Raw genomic sequence first — 18,877 nt, 5'->3', positions numbered from 1 at the left:
TCAGGCGTTTGGCAATAAGTCCATATTCTGACAATAAGTTGCTATAAAGCACAAGCATTGGAAATTCTAATGTGCTATAACCCTTTTTTTCCCCCTTTCTTTCTTTCTTTTCTTTTTTTTTTTTTTTTTTTTTTTTTTTTTTTTTTTTGTAATGCAGTGTAGTATTGCCAATAACTCTCATCACTTGTCATCCCCACGAGAGGGGAGGGGAGGGAGCAAATCAGCAAACTTTCTCCCTAACTTTCTTGTCTCGGTTTCCTTACATTGCTGCATTGATTACACAGTTGGCAAAAGGGAAGAGAAAGCACCGATCCCCACATCAAACCAACAGTTCGCTAGCTCTCCAAGACGCCCAGAACAGGGAAATTTACAATCCATTGCAAACTCCCTGCTTAACAGATGGAAATAGAAGGAACCTTTTGCATCTCTACAACTTCACAAAGCAAGAGAGGAAAAAGTGGAAAGGTGGGATCCGAGCTTGCAAGAGCTTGAAAGTAGTGACAATGATAATACAACAGCAGCAAGACAATAAAATTGGGGACAGGTCCTCTAAGCAGGTTAAAGTCTTTAAAAGTACCATAAAGAAACCAGGACTTACATGATCAGCTAAGTTTGTGGAAGATCCTGAGAGTTCTTCATGGTCTGATTTGGAGCTGCCATCCCTTTCATCAATAACGAGGTCTATTGGCATTTTTCCTTTCAAACAACTAATGTACCGATGGCAGAAGTTATCACACAATTCATGAACCTGAAAACAGTAACAAGAAGAAGAATATCGATAAAGGCAAAATATCAGATTGCAACTTTTTAACTTTTTTGGTTTGTTTTGTTCTTTTTTTGGTAGCAAGAGCAGCTCTCTGATCTCCTCCACAAGTAACTCTAATTAAGGGGCACAATAGTTGAAGTCAAGGAAACAATAGAGAAATTGTTGCAGCACATATTATTCTCTAGAGACTTGCAGCAGCAACAAGTTAGAGAGAGATAGTGGGGCTGTCTGGTGTGCAGAGGAAAACCCGATTTGGTGATAACATCAGAGCGCTGGGAGCTGGACCCAGGCAGTATCTCTGGAGCATACACAGCCCAGACAGGTACAACCAGTCACTGGGGACGGGATCGGTTTAAACTGGGGCTAAAAAAAGGTCTAAGTGGCCGGGAGCAGCAAAGCGAAGCTACTTACGGAGGCTGTGGGAAGAGCCGCTCTGGCCTCCGAGCACAGCCCCCTCCCCACGCCGCGCAGGGCCCCCTGCCTCTTCCAAACATTTAGTGTTTGCTTGGGGTTAATGTGCCTGCCAGAGCTGGAGAAAGGCAGGAGTGCTTTCATTTCTCTTTTTTGTTAAACGTGTTATTTCCGAGTCAAGGAAATAGCTTCTATCGAGACTGAAGGGCTAAGAACGATGGAAGGGGATTCATAATATATAAATGTAATGACTTGGTTGAAACTTCTCAGAAAAATAAATAAATAAATAAATAAAAATGCCGGGCTGGGCATAGCTGACGGGTGTCACATGCTCTGGTGCTACAGGTTACAGTATCACACTGAGTTTCCCCTGTCTCCTCTAGCCATGGTTACAAGTCATCCCAAACAGTCAAAAGGTGGAGTGGGGGGGGGGGGGGGGGGGGGGGGGGGGGAGGAGGGAGGGGGTAGGTGGGAGTGGGACAGGGAAGGGAGGGAATGACTTGCTCCCCCGCCCACTTCCGTGGCGCTTACCTTCTCTAATTCCAAAAGGTGAAACCTTAGTACTTGTATTGCTTGGATCATCTGCAAGAAAGTTTTGAGGAAGGAGTTACGTGGGAGACAAGAGCAAGAGGGCTGTGCAGAGCTGCGAGCCCGAGTGGGCGAGGAGAAGGGGGTTGTCAGGGCGCACAGTCATTATCCAGGATTTTAGCTCATTGGTCACGCTTGAACAGTTTTGATCAACTTTAACGCTTGATTTTTATCATATTTATTCCAGGAGCGGTGATTAGAGCTTTATTACCGCAATCTTGGAGAAAACCTCTTCCCCTTTCCTCGCTCCCTCTCAACACCCCGGCCCTCATCCCTGAAGGTCCGCAGGGAAGTCAAACACACACTCCCACCCCCCTACTACCCTCAGGAGAAAGGGGAGAGGATGAATAGTTTGGCATCTTCTTTACAAGCGGATTTAGGCACTTTGAATATTGAAATCGTTCCCATTAGCAAAAGAATTACATTAGAAATCTCCATCTCTCTCTTCTTAAGCAGTTATTTCCTTCACTTTTAGCCTCCCGTAGCTTTCGAACACAGCTTTGCAATGCATTGGGGCTGGAGAGTTCGCCCTGTCGCACTTTAAAAGCGCAGCTCTTTGAAGCCTTTTGTCGGTGGCTTTGCAGCTGCCTCTTCCCCGGCTCTCCCCGCTGCTGTCCGTGCAGCCCGGGTGCCTGGCCCGGCAGCCGGCTCCCGGCCGCCCCGGACAGCGGAGGGCGCTTGAGGCAGCTGGCGATAGGGTGTGAAGGGTTGGAGAGACAGGGGGCAGCGGTGGGGAGCGGGCCTTACCAAATTGTCCAACTCTGGATTTGAAGAAAAAAGTGGTTTTTCAGCACGGACCTGCAAGAAGAAGGAAAAGCGGCGTGAATCGCAGCCTTTCCCCTCAGCCCGAATCACTTGAAGGGGGAACCCCCGCTGTGACCAAACCGGACGGTCCAGGTCAGACCGAAATCTGCCCCGGAGTCACCCGTGCCATGAAGAGGAGCTGCCCCGCTTCTGCCATCCCGGGGCTGAGTCGGTCGCCCTTGCCACAGGATCCCTCTCTTTTTGACCTCTGCCTTTTCTCCTGCTTCCTTTGCCTCTAAAACTCGGCCAGTTACATTTCCCTTGCATTGATGCAGGAGGGCGAGGGCCAGGAGTCTCGGCTCGGCCCCGCGGAGGGATGGCCGGCGGAGGAGGGCCAGGGCCGGCTAGGCCCTCACCCTCGCCGCTCCATCCTTCCCACCCCCGCGGCGGCCGGAGAGGGGGCGCCGGGGGGAGGGGGGGAGAGGAAGGCGAGGAGGGGCTGCCCCCTGCCAGCGCCTGGCCGTGTGGGTCGAGAACCTGAGAGGGTGGCGGGAGTACTGGGAAGGGCCGGGGGAGGGGGAGCGGTGCCGGACCTGTTTGGCGAAGACGGCGATGTCCTCGTTGAAGGAGTCGGAGGAGCAGACGTCCCCGCCGGCCACGCCGGGCTCCCGGGGCGTGCAGGTCGCCAGCTCGCACTTCTCAAAGACCAGAGCTAAGAGGGGGAACAACGGGTGCCTACCGGGCAGTGGCACACAAAGAGAGGGGAGGGGGTGGGGGAGAGGGGGAAAGAAGAGCTCTAATCAACAAGTAATTTTTTTTTTTTTTAAATGCACGGACATGCAGACAGGGACACATGGATCCAGCCGCGCTCGGCAGCCTCAGTATCGCTTCGGGCAGAGCAGGAATGAACAACAACATTTTGAAATAAAAATACTAGGTCTGGCGGTGGAAGGCTTTTTTTTTTTCCTTTTTGAAATTGCCGTGTTCAAACAACATCCCCCATGCAGTCCCCTCAGATGAGGACAAAAGTGACCTCTCCTCCAAACGCACAAGGCACCAAACACGCTCATACAGGCGGCAGCTCAGCTGGGAATCTTACACTTTTCGCCACATCTTAAAAATAACGCGAAACCTGGAAGATCCCATCCGTACCCTCCACCTATGACCTAAAATGAGAAGCACGGCGAGGAAAACTGCAAACTACTTAATACGTAATTTTATTTTTTTCAAGGGGCCCGCTAACAAAAATGTGGTGAAGTTTCCTGGCTTAGGAAGCACACCCAAGTAAAATACCAGCTGTCCAGATAAGTGAGCTGGGGAGGGGGCGGAGGGAGGCAGCACTTCGCGAAATATTTTCCCATAGTTGGTGTAGTCAGGAAAAAAAAAAAATATCTGCCTGCTAAGTAGTACGCATGCATTTGTCTCTTTTCCCCTTCCGTGCCTGATCAAGGCCCCACACTCTGTCATGGATGTTACTAGCTCTCCTTTTAGGATGGTTTAGTATTTTTCCTAAAAGGCACTGAAGGGAATCGGTGTCACTCGCCTCCAGGCAATGGCCTGGCACAGGTTCGAGTTTTGCCGGGCACGGATTTCTTTTTCCTCGTGTTCTTTCTCTTCTAAATAGAAAACTCAGCTCGGTGCCCCTAACGTATTCCATTTCTTCTGTCTCAAGGAAGAGCTGCTTCCGAGAAGCTAACCTCTTTAATTCTTCCTACCTTCCGCGCTGTGAAGAGCTCTTTATTTACAGTGTTGGAAGAGTGTTATTATGGTACGAAGGAGAACACCACAACAACACTTCTACAACTAAAATCCAGAGCAACGAGAGCCGCCTCTCCTGTCTGCACTCCTAACCGGGGCCTTTCCGAGAAAGACAAAAAACCCCACGGGGGGGTGAGGGGGATGAAGGTCTGGGGGTATGAGGAAAATAAAAATTTAAAAAAAAGATAGACAAGGTATGTTCGCCCCAGCTCAGCCTCTGTCCCCGACAGCTCTGGTTTTCCAGGACCCGTCTCCCGTGGGTGCTGGCACCCCTGCTAGGAGCCAGGATGTGATCGCACTCGCTCCGAAACTGCCTGCAGTGCCAGTGCCATCTCTCGGGTCTCCCTCCGGAGCGGGCGGCAGGGGGTTCTCCAGCCGACGCCCTCCCGCCGAGGCTCCCCCTCGACCCCGCTCCTGGGCTCGGCTGGCCGCTGCCGCCGCCCGCCACCGCGGCCCCGCGGGAGCCCCCGCCGCCCGCCCTGCTCCTGCCCTGGCCGCTCTGCGGGCACCGGCGCTGCGGAGCCGGGCCTTGGCGCCGGGCGGCCCGGCGGTACCTACCCGTAGATCGCATCCTTGTCCCGCTTCAGGGCGTCGTTGACAGCAGAGCCCATGGTGGCCGGCATGACATTGGGGTGCGGGGCGTGGGCGCCGTAGTGCTGCCCGGCGTGGAGCGGCGGCCCATGGTTGAGGTGGTGCACCGGGGGGATCGGCCGGGGGGCGTGGGGGTCCCCGTACATGGACGCCGGCACCCCTACTCCGTCCATCCCGCCGTAGTGGGGCAGCTCATCGTACTGTCAAAAAACGGGCCGGAAGAGAAGAAAGAAAGAGAAAGAGGGAAAGAGAGAGAGAAAGAGAGAGAGAGGAATAAAAAAACCAAACAAACAAACAACAAAAGTCAGAAGAGAGTAAAGCACCCGGACAGACACAAACAGAGCAAAACAAAACAAGAACCAGCCACATCAGAGAGAGAAATGTGCAAAATGAAATCGACGGGGATCGGGAGCAGAGGCTGGAGAGGCTGAGGGAGGAGTGGGGGTGCGGGGAGAGGTAAAGGGGGAAAGTGTGTAAGCCTGTGTGCCTGGCTGTGTGTGCGGGGGGAGATGGTCCTCTTCAGCACGGGCAGGAGAAACCCTAACAAGGAAACGGGAATGAAAAGGAAGGAAACAGAGGAAAGAAACTAGAGTTACTCTGCATTGGAAAGGAAGAACAACAAAAAAAATTAAATGGATAAACAAGCAGAATCAAAAGCAACTATTCAAATAAATAACAGTGGGAAGGAGAGAGGAAAGGTAGGGTGCATCAGGGTGGGGGAGGGAGATAAAGGGGGAAATAATCTGAAAGTTACCAGAAACATTATTTAGTAGCAATTCCCCTTGTCCTTGTCAAACCAGAGACCAAAAAAAAAAAAAAAAAAAAAAAAAAAAAAAAAAAAAAAAAAAGAAAGGCAGCTATATGTGTATACATATATATACGTTCGTATATACACAAACACACATATGTATTTCTTAGTCTTTCCTAGGCAGCGGCAGCAACGGCGGCAGCAGCAGCAGCAACAGCAGCAAGGTTTCCCCAGTGAAACCCGTGCTGCTGAGCAGGCAAGGAGCAGGGAAATCGCGCTGCTGGGGGAAAGCTAGAGAGGAAAAAAAGCGTGGAACAATTGCAGAGAGAGACACAGAGAGAGAGAGAGACACTCTCACACACACGCACACACACACAAAAAGCTAGTGAATAATTTTTGCTGCTATTTTTTAATAGTGGCCGCCATCATCAGCAGCAACAGAGGAGAGCAAATCGGACAGGCCCCTCTTAAGAGAGGATTTATATATAGGTAAGTGTTGGAGATTTAAACCTACCCTTTGCGCCATCAGTCTGCGCTCCAATAAACTCCTGGATGTGTCGTATATTTAATATCCCAGTCCAGCAAAGAAAGTGATTTAGAGTGAAGAAGATTCCTTTTTTTTTTTTTCCGCAACCCACTTATAGACTTCTCCTGTCCTCCAATATGGGCAAATAATAATAATAACAACAACAATAACAACAACAATAATATATCAAAAACAGTCAAGAACCACGATGAGTTTCTGTGTTTTCTTCTTTTTTTCTCTCTGTTTCCCTCTTTCCTTTTCTCTGTCTCTTTTTCCTTTTTTCTTTCTCTACGCCAAAAAAAAAAAAAAAAAATTGTCAAGCCCCCAAACTGAAGGTTACGATCGGCCCGTCAGCAACCCACATGTAACCAAACTGTCGTGTCTCATGGCTTTTTGCCACTCCAGCTGTCAATCAAAGCCAGGGAATGTCAAGGTAGTGAATGAATGATGGTTGATGATGATGAAGAAGAGAGGAGGAATCTTTTTAACCCCGGGTTCTTCTTCCAGTAACTCCGCGCTCGGGTTTTGCCTTTTAGGATCGCTATAGGGTTGTTTGGCTTTTTTTTTTTTTAAGTACTGTGAAGGGGGGTGGGGAAAGATGCGAAGAAAAATGGAACAGTTTGCAAAGCCCGGACTTCCCCCGCTCTCCTTTTTTTTTCTTTCCCCCTTTTTTTTTTTTTTTTCTCCTCCTCCTCCTCCTCCTCCTCCTCCTCCTCCTCCCGGCAGGTATTTTGTCTCCCGCTCTCCCTCTCTCTCCGGGATGAGTGAGTGTCAGTAAGTGTTGGCAGGTTGGCTGCTGGCTGCCTTATAGAAGAGGCTCAGTTTTGCGGCGCTGATCGGCGGGAGAATGAAGTGACGGAACCCGGAAGTAGTGGTGGCCATAGCCAGTCCTGCAGCGCGGCGGCGGCGGCGGCGGGGAGCGACGGCGGGGAGCGGCGGCGGCGGCGGCGGGGAGCGGCGGCGGGGCGCAGGGCGGCGGGGCGCGGCGGGGCGCGGTGGGGCGGCCCAGCCGGCGGAGCGGCGGGGATGCGCAGCGCGCCGGCGGGGCGGCCGCGGCGCCGCGCGGGGGGAGCCGCGCAGCAGCCCCTGCCCCGAGCGAAGCAACGCGTGTAGGAAGGAGCGAGCGAGCGTGCGAGAGAGAGGGAGGGAGGGAGCGAGGGAGGAGGGAGGGAGGGAGGGAGGGAAGCGAGGGAGGGAGGGGAGGAAGGACAGGGAGAGTGCGTGTGTGCGGGGGGGGGGGGGGAGGGGGGGGGGGGGAGAGGCAGGGGAAAACTGCAGAGAGCGAGAAGAAAAGTGCGATAGAAGCCCAGCCCCGGGTTGGTTCGCGCTAGATTATTTTAGCAACAAAATACCTTTCCGATTAACCGCGATGGTTAGCGTCTGATTTATGCGCTGAATTATTTATTTAAATCGCCGGCTTATCGCCGTTGCCGCGAACGGTATGCGAGTCCGGGGGCACGGAGAACTACAGCGCACGGGGCGGCGGGAAAAGGTGGGGGGGTGGGGGCGCAAAGTTGATCTTCCCCGGGAAAAGAGCCTGCTCCGGCCGAGCGCTCGCCTCTCTGCCAGCACACGTTCTGTTGCGAGCCTGGTTCCTTCCCTCTGACAATTCATTGTGCTTTTCTAAAAATTAATTTTCCAGGGCACGAAGAGAACGCCTCGTTTCAAACCGTGTTTTGCACCGCTCTTCATTAAGCGATCGCTGCTATCAAGCACGCTGTGGATGTCTTGGGAGGGAGAGGCGGGGAGGTGGTGGGGGTGGTGGCGTGGGGGGGGATGGGGTGAGAGGGGGAAATCCCTTTTTAGTTTTGCGATTAGGCTGCCAGGCTTTGAAAAGGGCTTAAAACCAAAGTCATGCTCAGTCTTTTGTAGGAAATATCCAGATGTTATGTAGATTTTTTGTTTGCATGTGCGTTTTGAGCGGATCCGGCGGTAAGCGATGTATTTACGAGTGTGTGTTGCTGGACTTCGCCGGGTATCGACGTTGCGCTTGTGGGATGGATGCTGGAGTATTAGCTCGGTAATGCCTTCTAATGGTAGTGCTAATTACAGTGGGGTTATTTAGCAAATTAAGTGAGATGATGCACCCCCCACCTTTGAGCACCAAATGAACTTTTCCAAGCACACACAGGCACGCACACACACACACACACGTTAATTTTGGTGTGTTTCTCTCGCCCAATCACTTTGCTGGAGCTAAAGCATGCCTTACCTCAGAACAGTCAATTACCAGAGCTACCCGGGATCATCAGTCATGGGGGATGCTTGAAGTTTAGGGGAGGAGCGATGGTCAAACTATCGATTGCTGCAGTTTTGTCCTCCCCAACCCCCCACCCCTCGTTCACGGTCCCTTGCACATAAAATCTAAAACAGACTATCCCGTTAATAGTAGGATTTATCAATGATTATGTACCCGGTTGCGAATGTGGCCTCATACATAGATGGCTTTTAAAAATACACGGCAGGAAAATATGATTAGTTCAGTTATGCTTGCTTTCTGTGATGAGGACGATGATTTTAAGATTTTTTTAAAAAATATTATTTTTTTTTTTTAACTTTAAGAAAATGACTCAAGGGGCAGTTGCAGATATTCGGCCTGATTTTAATAGGCATAGGGAATGAGCTCCAGAGGTCAATAAACCCCTCCAAAATGATGAATGATTGAGTACCTGTGATGATGATAGTGATTACCGGAGCAATTAAACAGTTTGATTAAATGAGCCATCATAACAATGATGTCTGCGGGAAATCAGCCCTCACATATAAAGAAAGATAGTGTGGAGGGCTGACAAACGCCAGTGGGCATTCCTGCATGTTCCGATAGCGCCGAGCCCTGCAGAGCAGGGCTCTATTTACAAACAGGGGAGGGGGGGGGGGGGGAATCTGGAGCAAAGTCCCTCGCCTACTTATAGCCAGAGTTGCACCCTGCTCAAAACCCGTCAGGAGCCCGCGAGCAGACCCGCTTTCCCCCCCCCCCCCCCCTTTTTTTTTTTTTTCTCTCCTAGAGGATCTCCTCCAAGATTAAAGCTAGTCTTAAGAGCAACCGAATTGCTGTGACTGACTTTCACGGGACTGTAAAGAGAGGTGAGTAAAAAAGCCCTTAGTATGTAGGTCTCTTTCAAGCAGTGGTTAAGTCGATTCATTTCGCAGGGAAAAAGGCAGTCTTCTTGTGCAGTATTTTATACTCTGTCGTATAAATCGGTAACGTAATTCAAGATATTCATGGTAATGAATGCTTGGCTAATCCTTTGGGTGCGCGGAGACCTACAGAGCAGTAGGTTATGCAAATCCTTTCCTACTTTTACAGCTGTAGTTTTCTAACAGATTTTTAAAAGAGATCTAGTCATCGGTGAGTGCTATTTGTTTTTTTTTCCCCTCTCCCCCTTCTCCCCCCTCTCTATTCCCCACCCCAAAGATGCCAGATTTCTAAACTTGCGTGGAAGCATTTGGTTGTGATACATCCCAAACAGCCGGCTTAGAGGACGTGGTTTAAATATTTGTAGCTTCCAAACTTGTTTTTATTTTTTTTTTTTAAACTGAGGCAGTGCAAACCCGGAGCCTTGCCTCTTGAGGTATATACAAAGTGTGCTCCTTGTAACGTGGCCGTGCAAAAGTAATCTAGCTCAACTGGAGGCTTCATGTATTTGTTCAGACCTCAAGCTGTGGGAGAATTTCATCAGTTTTCTTCTCAAAAAGGAGTTTTTTAGATGACTTGTCTCCCACAGAAGAAATGGCTTCGTTGCTTCGTTGCTTAGGTTATAATTTTCGACGTGGTATTTTTTCTTTTTCTTTCTTTCGTGATTCTGTTTTTCACAGAAACGCTTATAGGTCTCAATTCTATTGACTAAGAAATTGTCAGGAAGCAATCTAAAAATCAAAGCTGCAAAAAAGCAGCCAAAGATTTTTACCATGTTCAATGCTGCTCCTTTCACTTGTTCTTTTTTCTCCTTTTTTTTTTCCCTCTTTTTCTCTTCCCCCCATCCCCTCCTAAACTAATTAACCCCCTGCGTTGCCTCACCCTGCTGTGCATGTGTGTAATCTAGGACAGGGACCAACTTTTAAAAACGGTTTTAACTTGATAGAAAGCGAAATTTCATATGGTAAATGAAGGTCTTTCATGTTCCTCCTGTGTCTTTTTTTTTTTTTCCCTTGAAAAGAGTTGGAGCCTTTTCCCTCTTCCCCATCCCAGTGGATTAAAGCGCACAGAGAACGTGGTTTATAAAGCGCTACAGTTTAGCCATTAAAAGGCATTCTCAATTTAGCGCCCTTAAGTGAAAGTACTCAGCTAGTAACAAAGATGCTTTTGGGAACTCGGAGCAAAATGGGATACGTGCGTGCTTCCACATTCTTAGGTCATTTTTTATTTCCTTTTTTTTTTTCCCCTTTTCTTTCCAACTTGGTGACGTATTTCTTTTAAAACACGGTAATTCGGGAAAATGAAATTAGCTAATTTCCATTTATGGTGCATTACTTTCACAGCAAAGGATGTTTCCAGGAAAAGTGTGAGAGACAAGTCGGGGGGGGGGGGGGCGGGGGGGTGGCGTTTTGTTTTTTTTTTTTTTTTTTTTTTTCCTTTTTTTTTTTTTAATTTTTTTTTTTTTTAGATAGGCTCAAAAGTCCAAAGAGAAATGAGGTGTCCGGTATGGAAGTGCATCTCAGTCAACAGCCAGCTCCTTTTGCCGAGGCTGGAAATGGTTTTAACAGGCGGTAAAATTTCATCTTGTGGTGTCAAATTGGGGTCAGTTTGGGGTTAGCGCTCTCAGTGTCCGAGCAGGAGCTGTCCAGCTGTGTGGGGATTCATTAAGGGCAAAAGATCCGTTTCAAGAAAAACAATACAAAGACAATCAGAGGGCTAAAGATCCCCTTCAAATCGCATTTTACAAGTGCACCAGAACAAATATGGACGCTGAAACCTATTCCCTTCAAAATCCCAAATCGGCTTCTTAGCCCTTGGAGAGACTGGGAGAGAAAATCCTCTAAAACTTAGGAAGAGTCTGTTTTCAATCAGCCTTTCCGAAGTGTGGCATCTTAGTCCTTTGCTGGCTTTGAGGCTTGCCTTTTTCTCTCTCTCCCCCCCCCCCACCCCACCCCGCGCCTTCCTCCCCGCCTCTGTTTTTCCACAGCCTTGCAAAAGCGGACAGCACAACAGGTAATATTTCAGATTTCAGGAATATATCCCACTGGGGATCTTAAACTCCTGTTCCTTAAGCACTTGTGCTCCTAGATGAAGATTTAATGCAAATAGAAAGTTTTCGGGGAGAAAAAAGCCAGGCTTGTACGAAATGCTGTTGGACTCCTTCAGAAATTTGCTTCACTCTTTGTAGTCGGTGCTCCGGTCTGATGGGTAATTTAGGCTAGATGGGTAATTTAGGCTACTTTACGGTTCCTAGCCTTGGTGGAAAGCACCTATTGCTAATCTGGTTTATTAAATTCGTGTGGTTTAAATCCTCTTAGTGTCCCTACATCTGTTAGAACAATTGACGCCTTGCTACAGGGACAAATAACATGAACCCTAATCTTGTTTGTAACTTTATTCAATGTTTGTTTGTAACTTTATTCAATGTTTGTTTGTTTGTGCGCTGAGTTCAAGTATTTTTGGGTGATGCCATTGTGTTGGGAAACACAAAGGCTACATTTGCAGACAAAACTCCCCACGGACGGGATGAGGATATCGCAGAACAGGATGAAAAAGATTTTGCATATTCGAGCTGGCATTTTATCTTGAACTATCGTCCTAGGAAATGTGTCCTATTTAATGAAGAAAGCAGCCTGCCTGTTAAAATGTGGCTTGGGGATTATACCACCATCACCCCAGAGTAAAATCCATGGATTTTTTTTTTGTTGTAGTTGGTTTGTTTTATTTTGCTCGCAAGGGAAAGTTGGGGGTGTAAATAATACATTTTCCTTTTTAGAATCAGGATTGTGACACAGTGCAAGCTCCTACCCCCAAAATCGCTCTTACCGCACTTTTCCTTTTCCTTTACAGCTGGTTCTTACAACTTGACTCACTTTTTATTCGTCTCAGCCCACTTTGATTCTCCTCCGGCTTCCCGCAGCTGCAGGACTTTCGAGGTCCCATCTCGGGTGCCCCTGTGAAATCATGCACATTTTAGCTTCTGCAGATCGCTGGGTTCATTTAGCTCCTCACCCTGGTTCCTCCCCACCCCTGCTACCAATCGCGTACTTGGCTTTTCAGCAATCAATTATTTTCCAAAAATCTTTCCAGAAAGTCAATGGTAGCCCATCACAGTGAACTTTTCTTGACCTCGACTGCGGTATGCCTGAGATCTTTGGGAGCTGGATTAGGAGGAGGTTCATTTACTTACCTGTTAACTTCCCCTTTAACTCTCTTTCTTCCACCCCTCTTTTTTTTTCCCTAAGGGAAAAAAACCTCAAACAACTTCACGAAGTAACAATGATCCGGGGTCTCTCTCCCTTCCCGACCCCCTTTTGTCCCCTTCCCCAGGGCTGCAAGGACTCTAACCCACAGCTTCCCGACTGCCCCCCCGGGCTGCCTGTCCCCCGGCGCAGCGCGGCCGTCCCATCAGCAGCCCTCTAGCGCTATCTGGCGGGGCTCCAACACGGTCCCGACGCTCCTCTCCGCTCTGTCCGGGGCCTCCGCTCAGTTCCGCGCTCCGTGTTCGCGGATACGGAGAGCGAAATGGCACGGGGGACCTGGCCGGCGCGGAGCAGACCCTCTGTCCACGACTCCCAAGGGGATTTCGGTCTGGTGTGCTCCCAACACATTCGAGCGTGGTTTTCTCTCACGTGTGAAGCGGCAGCGTCAGAGGAGAGCTGAGGGGTTTTATTTCTTTTTATTTATATTACTTTTTCTACGTCTCAGGGCTGGGAGGTTTGTAAAAGTGTAGACCATAAAATCCCCAAAGTGCATGTTTCCGTCATAAAGCAGAAAGAAGAATACCTGTCAGGGTTTCCCACTAACACCGTGCAGGCTGCTTCTACCAGGGTAGTTTAAAACCTAGTTTGCATTTGTTCAAGAACCCCGAAGCATTAACAAAATCTCTCTTTCCAACGTGACATCGTAACAAAAAAAAGGATAGTTAGGGCAAACTAGATCGCTTTAGCGCAATATCAGAGCATCCGAGGAAGGCTCCAAACTCTGCTTAGAGCTTTCTGCTCTCGCTCACTCAAAATATTCACTTTTGTTCTCCAGCTGCCTATAAAACTCCAGAAGAGGAGCGCTTTCATTTTTACCCTGGACTTCTCGGTCCGGAGAGAACAATATCCTCCTACCTCTTCAAATGATACGGCGATTCTCACAACACACAGGCGATCACTCGAAGCACCAATCTCCCTTTTTTTTTTTTTTTTTTTTTTTTAGATCTTTTCCCAAGAGCTGCTCAGCCCATTGTTTGAAGTGGGATTCAGAGCGGAGCCCAAAGGAAAAGGGAAAAACACGAAAATAATTTGAAGAGCGCAGTTTGGTATCGCGCAGAGAAAGAGCTGACAAAATATTGTAGCCTAGACGTACGTGCTGAGAGCCCGCGGTGTGTTCCCGAAAGAAAGGTTGTTTTATTCCACACACACCCCACGCCCCCCAAAAGATTACGATCGCTTTTGTACGTCTTCCTTTTGATCCCACAAAGAGAATGCAATATGCATATAAGTGTTTGCTCTCCCTACAAGAAATGCAAGGGACGGTACAATGAGATATACGGCCGGTTAGCCCTCATAATGCTTAGTTTTGCTGTAATTAATTGAAAACAGTTATTAGGTCGTCATTGGCAATAGCGTAAATAATTGCAGCAGATTTTTACTTAAAATTGACCGGTCACAGAGTGATAGATCGATTCGAGGTATAAAAATGATGTATCAAAACATCAATGTCGATTATTTGAAATATTGTAGTCGAATCTTTTTATTGCTTCATCGGTTAAGTGTCTGAAAGTGCTGTGTTCCAACATATATTTATGTTGTCAATACTGTCAAAACTGTCAGTTTTATTACAGTGGATTTGTAATACATTTCGGATTTGCTCATTTACATAAAATGTCCACCCCAGATACTCCTCCTTTTCCACATCTCTGGAAATCTATGTGAGTTTAATGAAAGGATTCAGAATTCAGAGCTGAAAAAAAAAAGAAAAAGAAAAGAAAAGAAAGAGAGAAAAGGAAAGAAAAGAAAAGAAAAGAAAAGAAAAAATAAAATAAAAGAAAAGAAAAGAAAAGAAAAAAGAAAAGAAAAGAAAAGAAAAGAAAAGAAAAGAAAAGAAAAGAAAAGAAAAGAAAAGAAAAGAAAAGAAAAGAAAAGAAAAGAAAAGAAAAGAAAAGAAAAGAAAAGAAAAGAAAAGAAAAGAAAAGAAAAAAGAAAAATAGATACTGCTTCATGAAGGCCAATTTAAACATCCCTTTGGAAAACTCGGGCTATTTCTAACTTACCATAAGAGGTATTTCCTCCCCTCCCCCCTTATTTCCCCGGTAGAATTAAAACACTTTTCTACCCTCACATCTGAATTAAACCCTTCAGGAGAATTGAGAAGCTGTACAGGGAGGCAGAGGGGAGCCCAACCACACCTGTGAGTGCCAAAATCCTCCCGAAGGGAGCAGCAGCCCCTCGAAGCGCGCACACAGGCGCTGCGTTTTTCATCCTTCTAGAAAGAAGAAGACAAAAGGAGCAGTAAATATCTGTGTGATCCTTTCTTAACGCTTTGCAGCCCAAAGGAAAATGGCAAATTGGAAGCAGTATTGGGCATTTGATGCCCCCACACCCCTCCACCACCCCTCCCGGCCCCCATTTTATCAGGGTCCGATCCGGTCTGATTATTCAACTGATTTTTCATCATCATGGTCTCAGACACCGCTCTCTAATTTTCTCCAAGAGCCCAGCTGAGGGATGGAAAAAGTCAGGAATAAATAAATCCGCTTACACATTAAACTCTCTTGGATCGAGCAAACAGTGTAAAATTAGCCAAGTAACTTTATTCCCCAGCCGGTTCGGGAGGATAGAGTTGTTTTAAAGGCGTTGGTAAGATAAACTTGGGGGGTGTGTGCTCTTGCTTTTTTCCTTTTATTTCCCCCCCCCCCCCCCTTTTTTTTTTCCTTTTTCTCAGGGATCTATGTTTTAAAGAGATGCTGAAGAGATTTCTGAGTTCACGGGCAAGAAGGAAAGGTTGGTTTGGGGAACGGCAGCACGCCTGGCAGGTATTTTAATGACTGTCCATTCCTTTGAACGCTTCCAATTTCTTTATTTTTTTTTTCCATCCAGAATATCTTCCATAGATGAAGTATGATTTCTGTTGTAATTCTTCTGTGTGTTTGTGATCACTTCTGAGGTAAATTGAGAAGTAAGCTGCGCAAAAAAAAGGAGGAAATCGCCCCTGGGGTGCTTTGTTTACTTTGGTTTGTAAAATCCTGCTAGGAGATGGTTTCCTCAGTGTGTGGCAAGTGTTTCTTCAAGAAATTCATCAGCCCTTCTACAATTACTTCGAGAGAAGAGAGCTGCCATCACTTTCTCACATCCCAAAGGTGTTGCATGGAGGAGAGAAGAAAAGGCTGGAGCATTTAATTATAATGGGGGGTGGGGGGAACGGAGTCTGCAGAGAGCCATCCCAAGCCTGTACCTGGAAAGGGAAAACCTCCAAGGGTAGATCTGGGAGACGTGTGGCATTTCGAGATGGGGAAAAGCACCCCATCTTGTGCAGTAATTAGTCTGAACAATAAACATAATTGGAATAAAATCAGTTGGAAATTCCTGCGTTTTTAATTACGTTTCATTTTGTGGTAAGCCGTAAAATTATGAATGCGTCTCAATTAAACACTATCCACTTGTAAAGCATTTAACAACAATTATTCCTTAATCAGTTGGAATGTTAGCCACAAATGATGCTGTTAAACATCAAAGGGACGCCTTAGACGTTACCTTTTAGTCATAAGTAAGAGGATTAATTTCTATAATTAGAGGGGATAAATATGTGCATAAATACATCTAATTTTTTTACACGTTCTCCTTCTGTGTTGGGGAGGAGAGGATTCCTAACACTACCTGCACCTCGAGCTCTCCTCCGGCTCAGAGGACGCGACCCGGGGGGCGCGGCGGGGCGAGAATTCTCCTCGGAGGCCCGATCCTGCGCGCAGCTCCGCGTCCCTACGCGGGTGCCGGGCATCCTCCGCCACCACATCAGGCACATCAGCCCGCCATGGGCGCAGGGTTTTGGGATCGTTCTCAGCTCTCCCTCTCTTTCATTTACGTGGTTCTTTCAGGCACCTGGGGTCTACCTGGCGTTCCAGTTCCCTCGGGCACAGTTTGATGCCCCGAAACGAAGCTCAAGATTTGAGTTGAACACTGCAAATAAAATTAGCATGACCTTGATTACACCCGGTATGAATATCTCATTTACCTAATGACTTTGTGTCACGTACGCAGAGGGTCAATTTCCTTTTAACCTTTCCCATTGCTGCAGTAAGCATTCTTTTATAATCAATGGCTGTTTGAATAATCAATTCACATTTTATGATCCCTGACAAACTCAATATACGTGTGCCTTGTTTCAGCAAAACAGCCGGCCCTTCTCCGCGCCGTTCGCACGTCCGAAGAGTTTGCGGCGGGGTTTCCCGGCTCCCCGGGGAGCCGCCCCGGGCCGCCCCAGCCAGCCAGCCGCTTCAGGGCTCGGCGGAAGGCTGCGGGGCTCCGCGCTGCTCCTCCCGGCCGGCCCCCTCCACCGCCACCGCACCCCCGCGCAGGGCCCCGCCGTGCCTCCCCGGGAGGATGCGCCCCGGCGGGAAGGCTCAGCCTCGGGGAGTCACGGCGGCGTCCGGCAGCCCCTCTGCAGTGCTGGACACCCACTTTCACGTGTTTTTCCAATCGCTCAACCCAAAATACGCGGTTTCCTCGCTTCCCTCCTCTCCGTCCCTCCCGGTCTCCATCCCTGCAAGAAGCAATGTGCTCAGCAAAACCCAGTGGCCCGGGGCTGTCCCCCCTTTCTGCATCTGCCGTAGGAGGAGGAAGTTCTCCCTGCTCTACAGCTGAAGGCAGGCGGCTGCCCGTCCGCCCGACCTCCTGAAGAGTTTCTGAGGGTAGTGCGGTGTCCTCGGCCGCGTCGGCACAGGGGAAACCTTGAACCAATCTTCGCGTTAGACCAACTGTTCCGCTGACTTTCACCAGCCCCCCGCTGCCACCAGCCTCCTTTACCGCCTCTCCCAGCCGCCTCCCACCTGGGGGTCAAGGGAACTTGTCCCAGAAGCCTAGCCCTCAACCACAATTCCAGTGCAGCAGTGTACGCGGGAGAGGAGGGGTTTAGGGCAAGCTGAACTTTGCAAATGTTTTTTCTATAAGTAGCTCACATTTGCTGTGATCTATGGTGTGAGTCAGGAACTGAGACTTATTGCAACCCTGTTCCCTCTATTGGATAATTAATGCTGATTCATAGCGGTTTCTACCTACGAATGTGTGTTTCGTTTTTCTCTGCAGGGTCCATGGTTCTTTGGTATGTTGTTATTCCCTGAAAGGTAATTGCACTTGATATTCTCTCGGGGAAGGCTCATTAGCCAGGGGCAGGGTGGCGTTGCCAATCTCAGACTCTTTCAACAATTCAATGCAAACATTTGCCCCAGAGGTTCAGTACAGCACTCCCAGCTCACGAGAAACAGCCCTTGGATACAGCATTTCCCCTAAGAAGCCTTATGTCTGAAAAGAAAAAAACCACACACACGCACACACACACAGACACACTCACATATATATATTTTACCCAAGCAGGAAACATTTTAGTTTAGAGGTTTTTAGTTTAACCCCTCACTGGAAGCAGTCAAAGCTACACAAGATTAGACACGTTGCACTGGACTGCAGGGCTTCGCCCTCCCTGTTAGCAGAAGATAATCAGGACACCATTGGGGATGAAACAGTAGAAAAGGCACCACATGTCCCACTCTTCTGTGTGCACTCCTTTACACTTTCTTAATATGTGCAAAATGTATGCTGAAAACACTTTGCCACTGCCCACCATTGCAGCCCCTACACTCGCTTTCTTTCTCACACATGCCTTCTGTCATCTCTTTGGCTCCTTTCATCTCTCCTGCTAAATTAATTACCTCACTAATGCAAGGCAATGAAACTCGACTGCAAGGTGAGTTAGGGAACATGCATTAGTTAATACCTAGTACTTTATGAAGGTGGACCCTTCACGATTGCTTTTGTTTTATACTTTCCCTCTGTTCATAATGGTGAAAATCTCATTCTGCCATTTGAGTCTTGGCAGGGTAAGCAGGACAATTCACAGTAGCATTGCAAGATTGGGGAAATCCAGTTCTCACAGGAGAAAATGGTGAAGAGGAAGCAGAGGGACAGCATCTAGACTTAACAAGTTCTTGAATGTCACCAGGCTTTCCATGGCAGAATAATAAAAATAAAATTCTGGGTGTCTGTATTCCTGGTCAGTCAGAAGGTCTATTCTCCCTGTTAGTGGGGTTAAAGGGCAGACACTGCTCCTCATTCTAAACTACAAAGTCTGTGTCTAAAAGTGTGCATCTAACTATCTTAGAGTGTTTACATATGCCCATTCACCACGTTTCCCCCTTCACAGGTAGCCAATAAACTCAAAGAGTGAAACTCATCTGTGCTGTATCACCTCTGACTTCAATGTTACTTCATTAGAAAGGAAATGGTCTTACAACATGTGAGTACACAACAAAAGGAGGTCCAAAAGGTTTGACTCTGAGATGTCAGTGGTTTTAATCCTCAGTCACCAGCAGCACTGCCAATCTGTCCAGAGGCCTCACCTATTAGGGGT

At 48.0% G+C, this 18,877-nt stretch overlaps 1 protein-coding gene across 10 annotated transcripts in view; it reads right to left on the bottom strand.

Moving 5' to 3' along the window:
• The window catches only part of MEIS2 (Meis homeobox 2), a 220,271-nt gene extending 212,747 nt beyond the window's left edge, over nt 1-7,524 (bottom strand). For 4 of the 10 annotated variants that reach the window (XM_054400711.1, XM_054400712.1, XM_054400714.1 and 1 more), the window contains exons 1-6: nt 6,121-6,132; nt 4,826-5,058; nt 3,103-3,244; nt 2,513-2,563; nt 1,709-1,759; nt 599-748 (exon numbers count right to left, since the gene is read on the bottom strand). In XM_054400711.1, the coding sequence (XP_054256686.1) occupies nt 599-748; nt 1,709-1,759; nt 2,513-2,563; nt 3,103-3,244; nt 4,826-5,058; nt 6,121-6,132 (639 nt within the window). Of the gene's footprint in view, nt 1-598; nt 749-1,708; nt 1,760-2,512; nt 2,564-3,102; nt 3,245-4,825; nt 5,061-5,612; nt 5,622-6,120; nt 6,133-7,487 lie in introns of those variants that run through there. The other 6 variants (XM_054400720.1, XM_054400721.1, XM_054400715.1 and 3 more) reach the window with 4 other exon arrangements.
• Between the last annotated feature and the right edge of the window lie 11,353 nt (nt 7,525-18,877).

This window comes from Indicator indicator, chromosome 4 (genome assembly GCF_027791375.1).
Source record: "Indicator indicator isolate 239-I01 chromosome 4, UM_Iind_1.1, whole genome shotgun sequence".
NCBI classification, from domain to species: domain Eukaryota; kingdom Metazoa; phylum Chordata; class Aves; order Piciformes; family Indicatoridae; genus Indicator; species Indicator indicator.
This window is presented reverse-complemented; position numbering and strand designations above follow the sequence as displayed.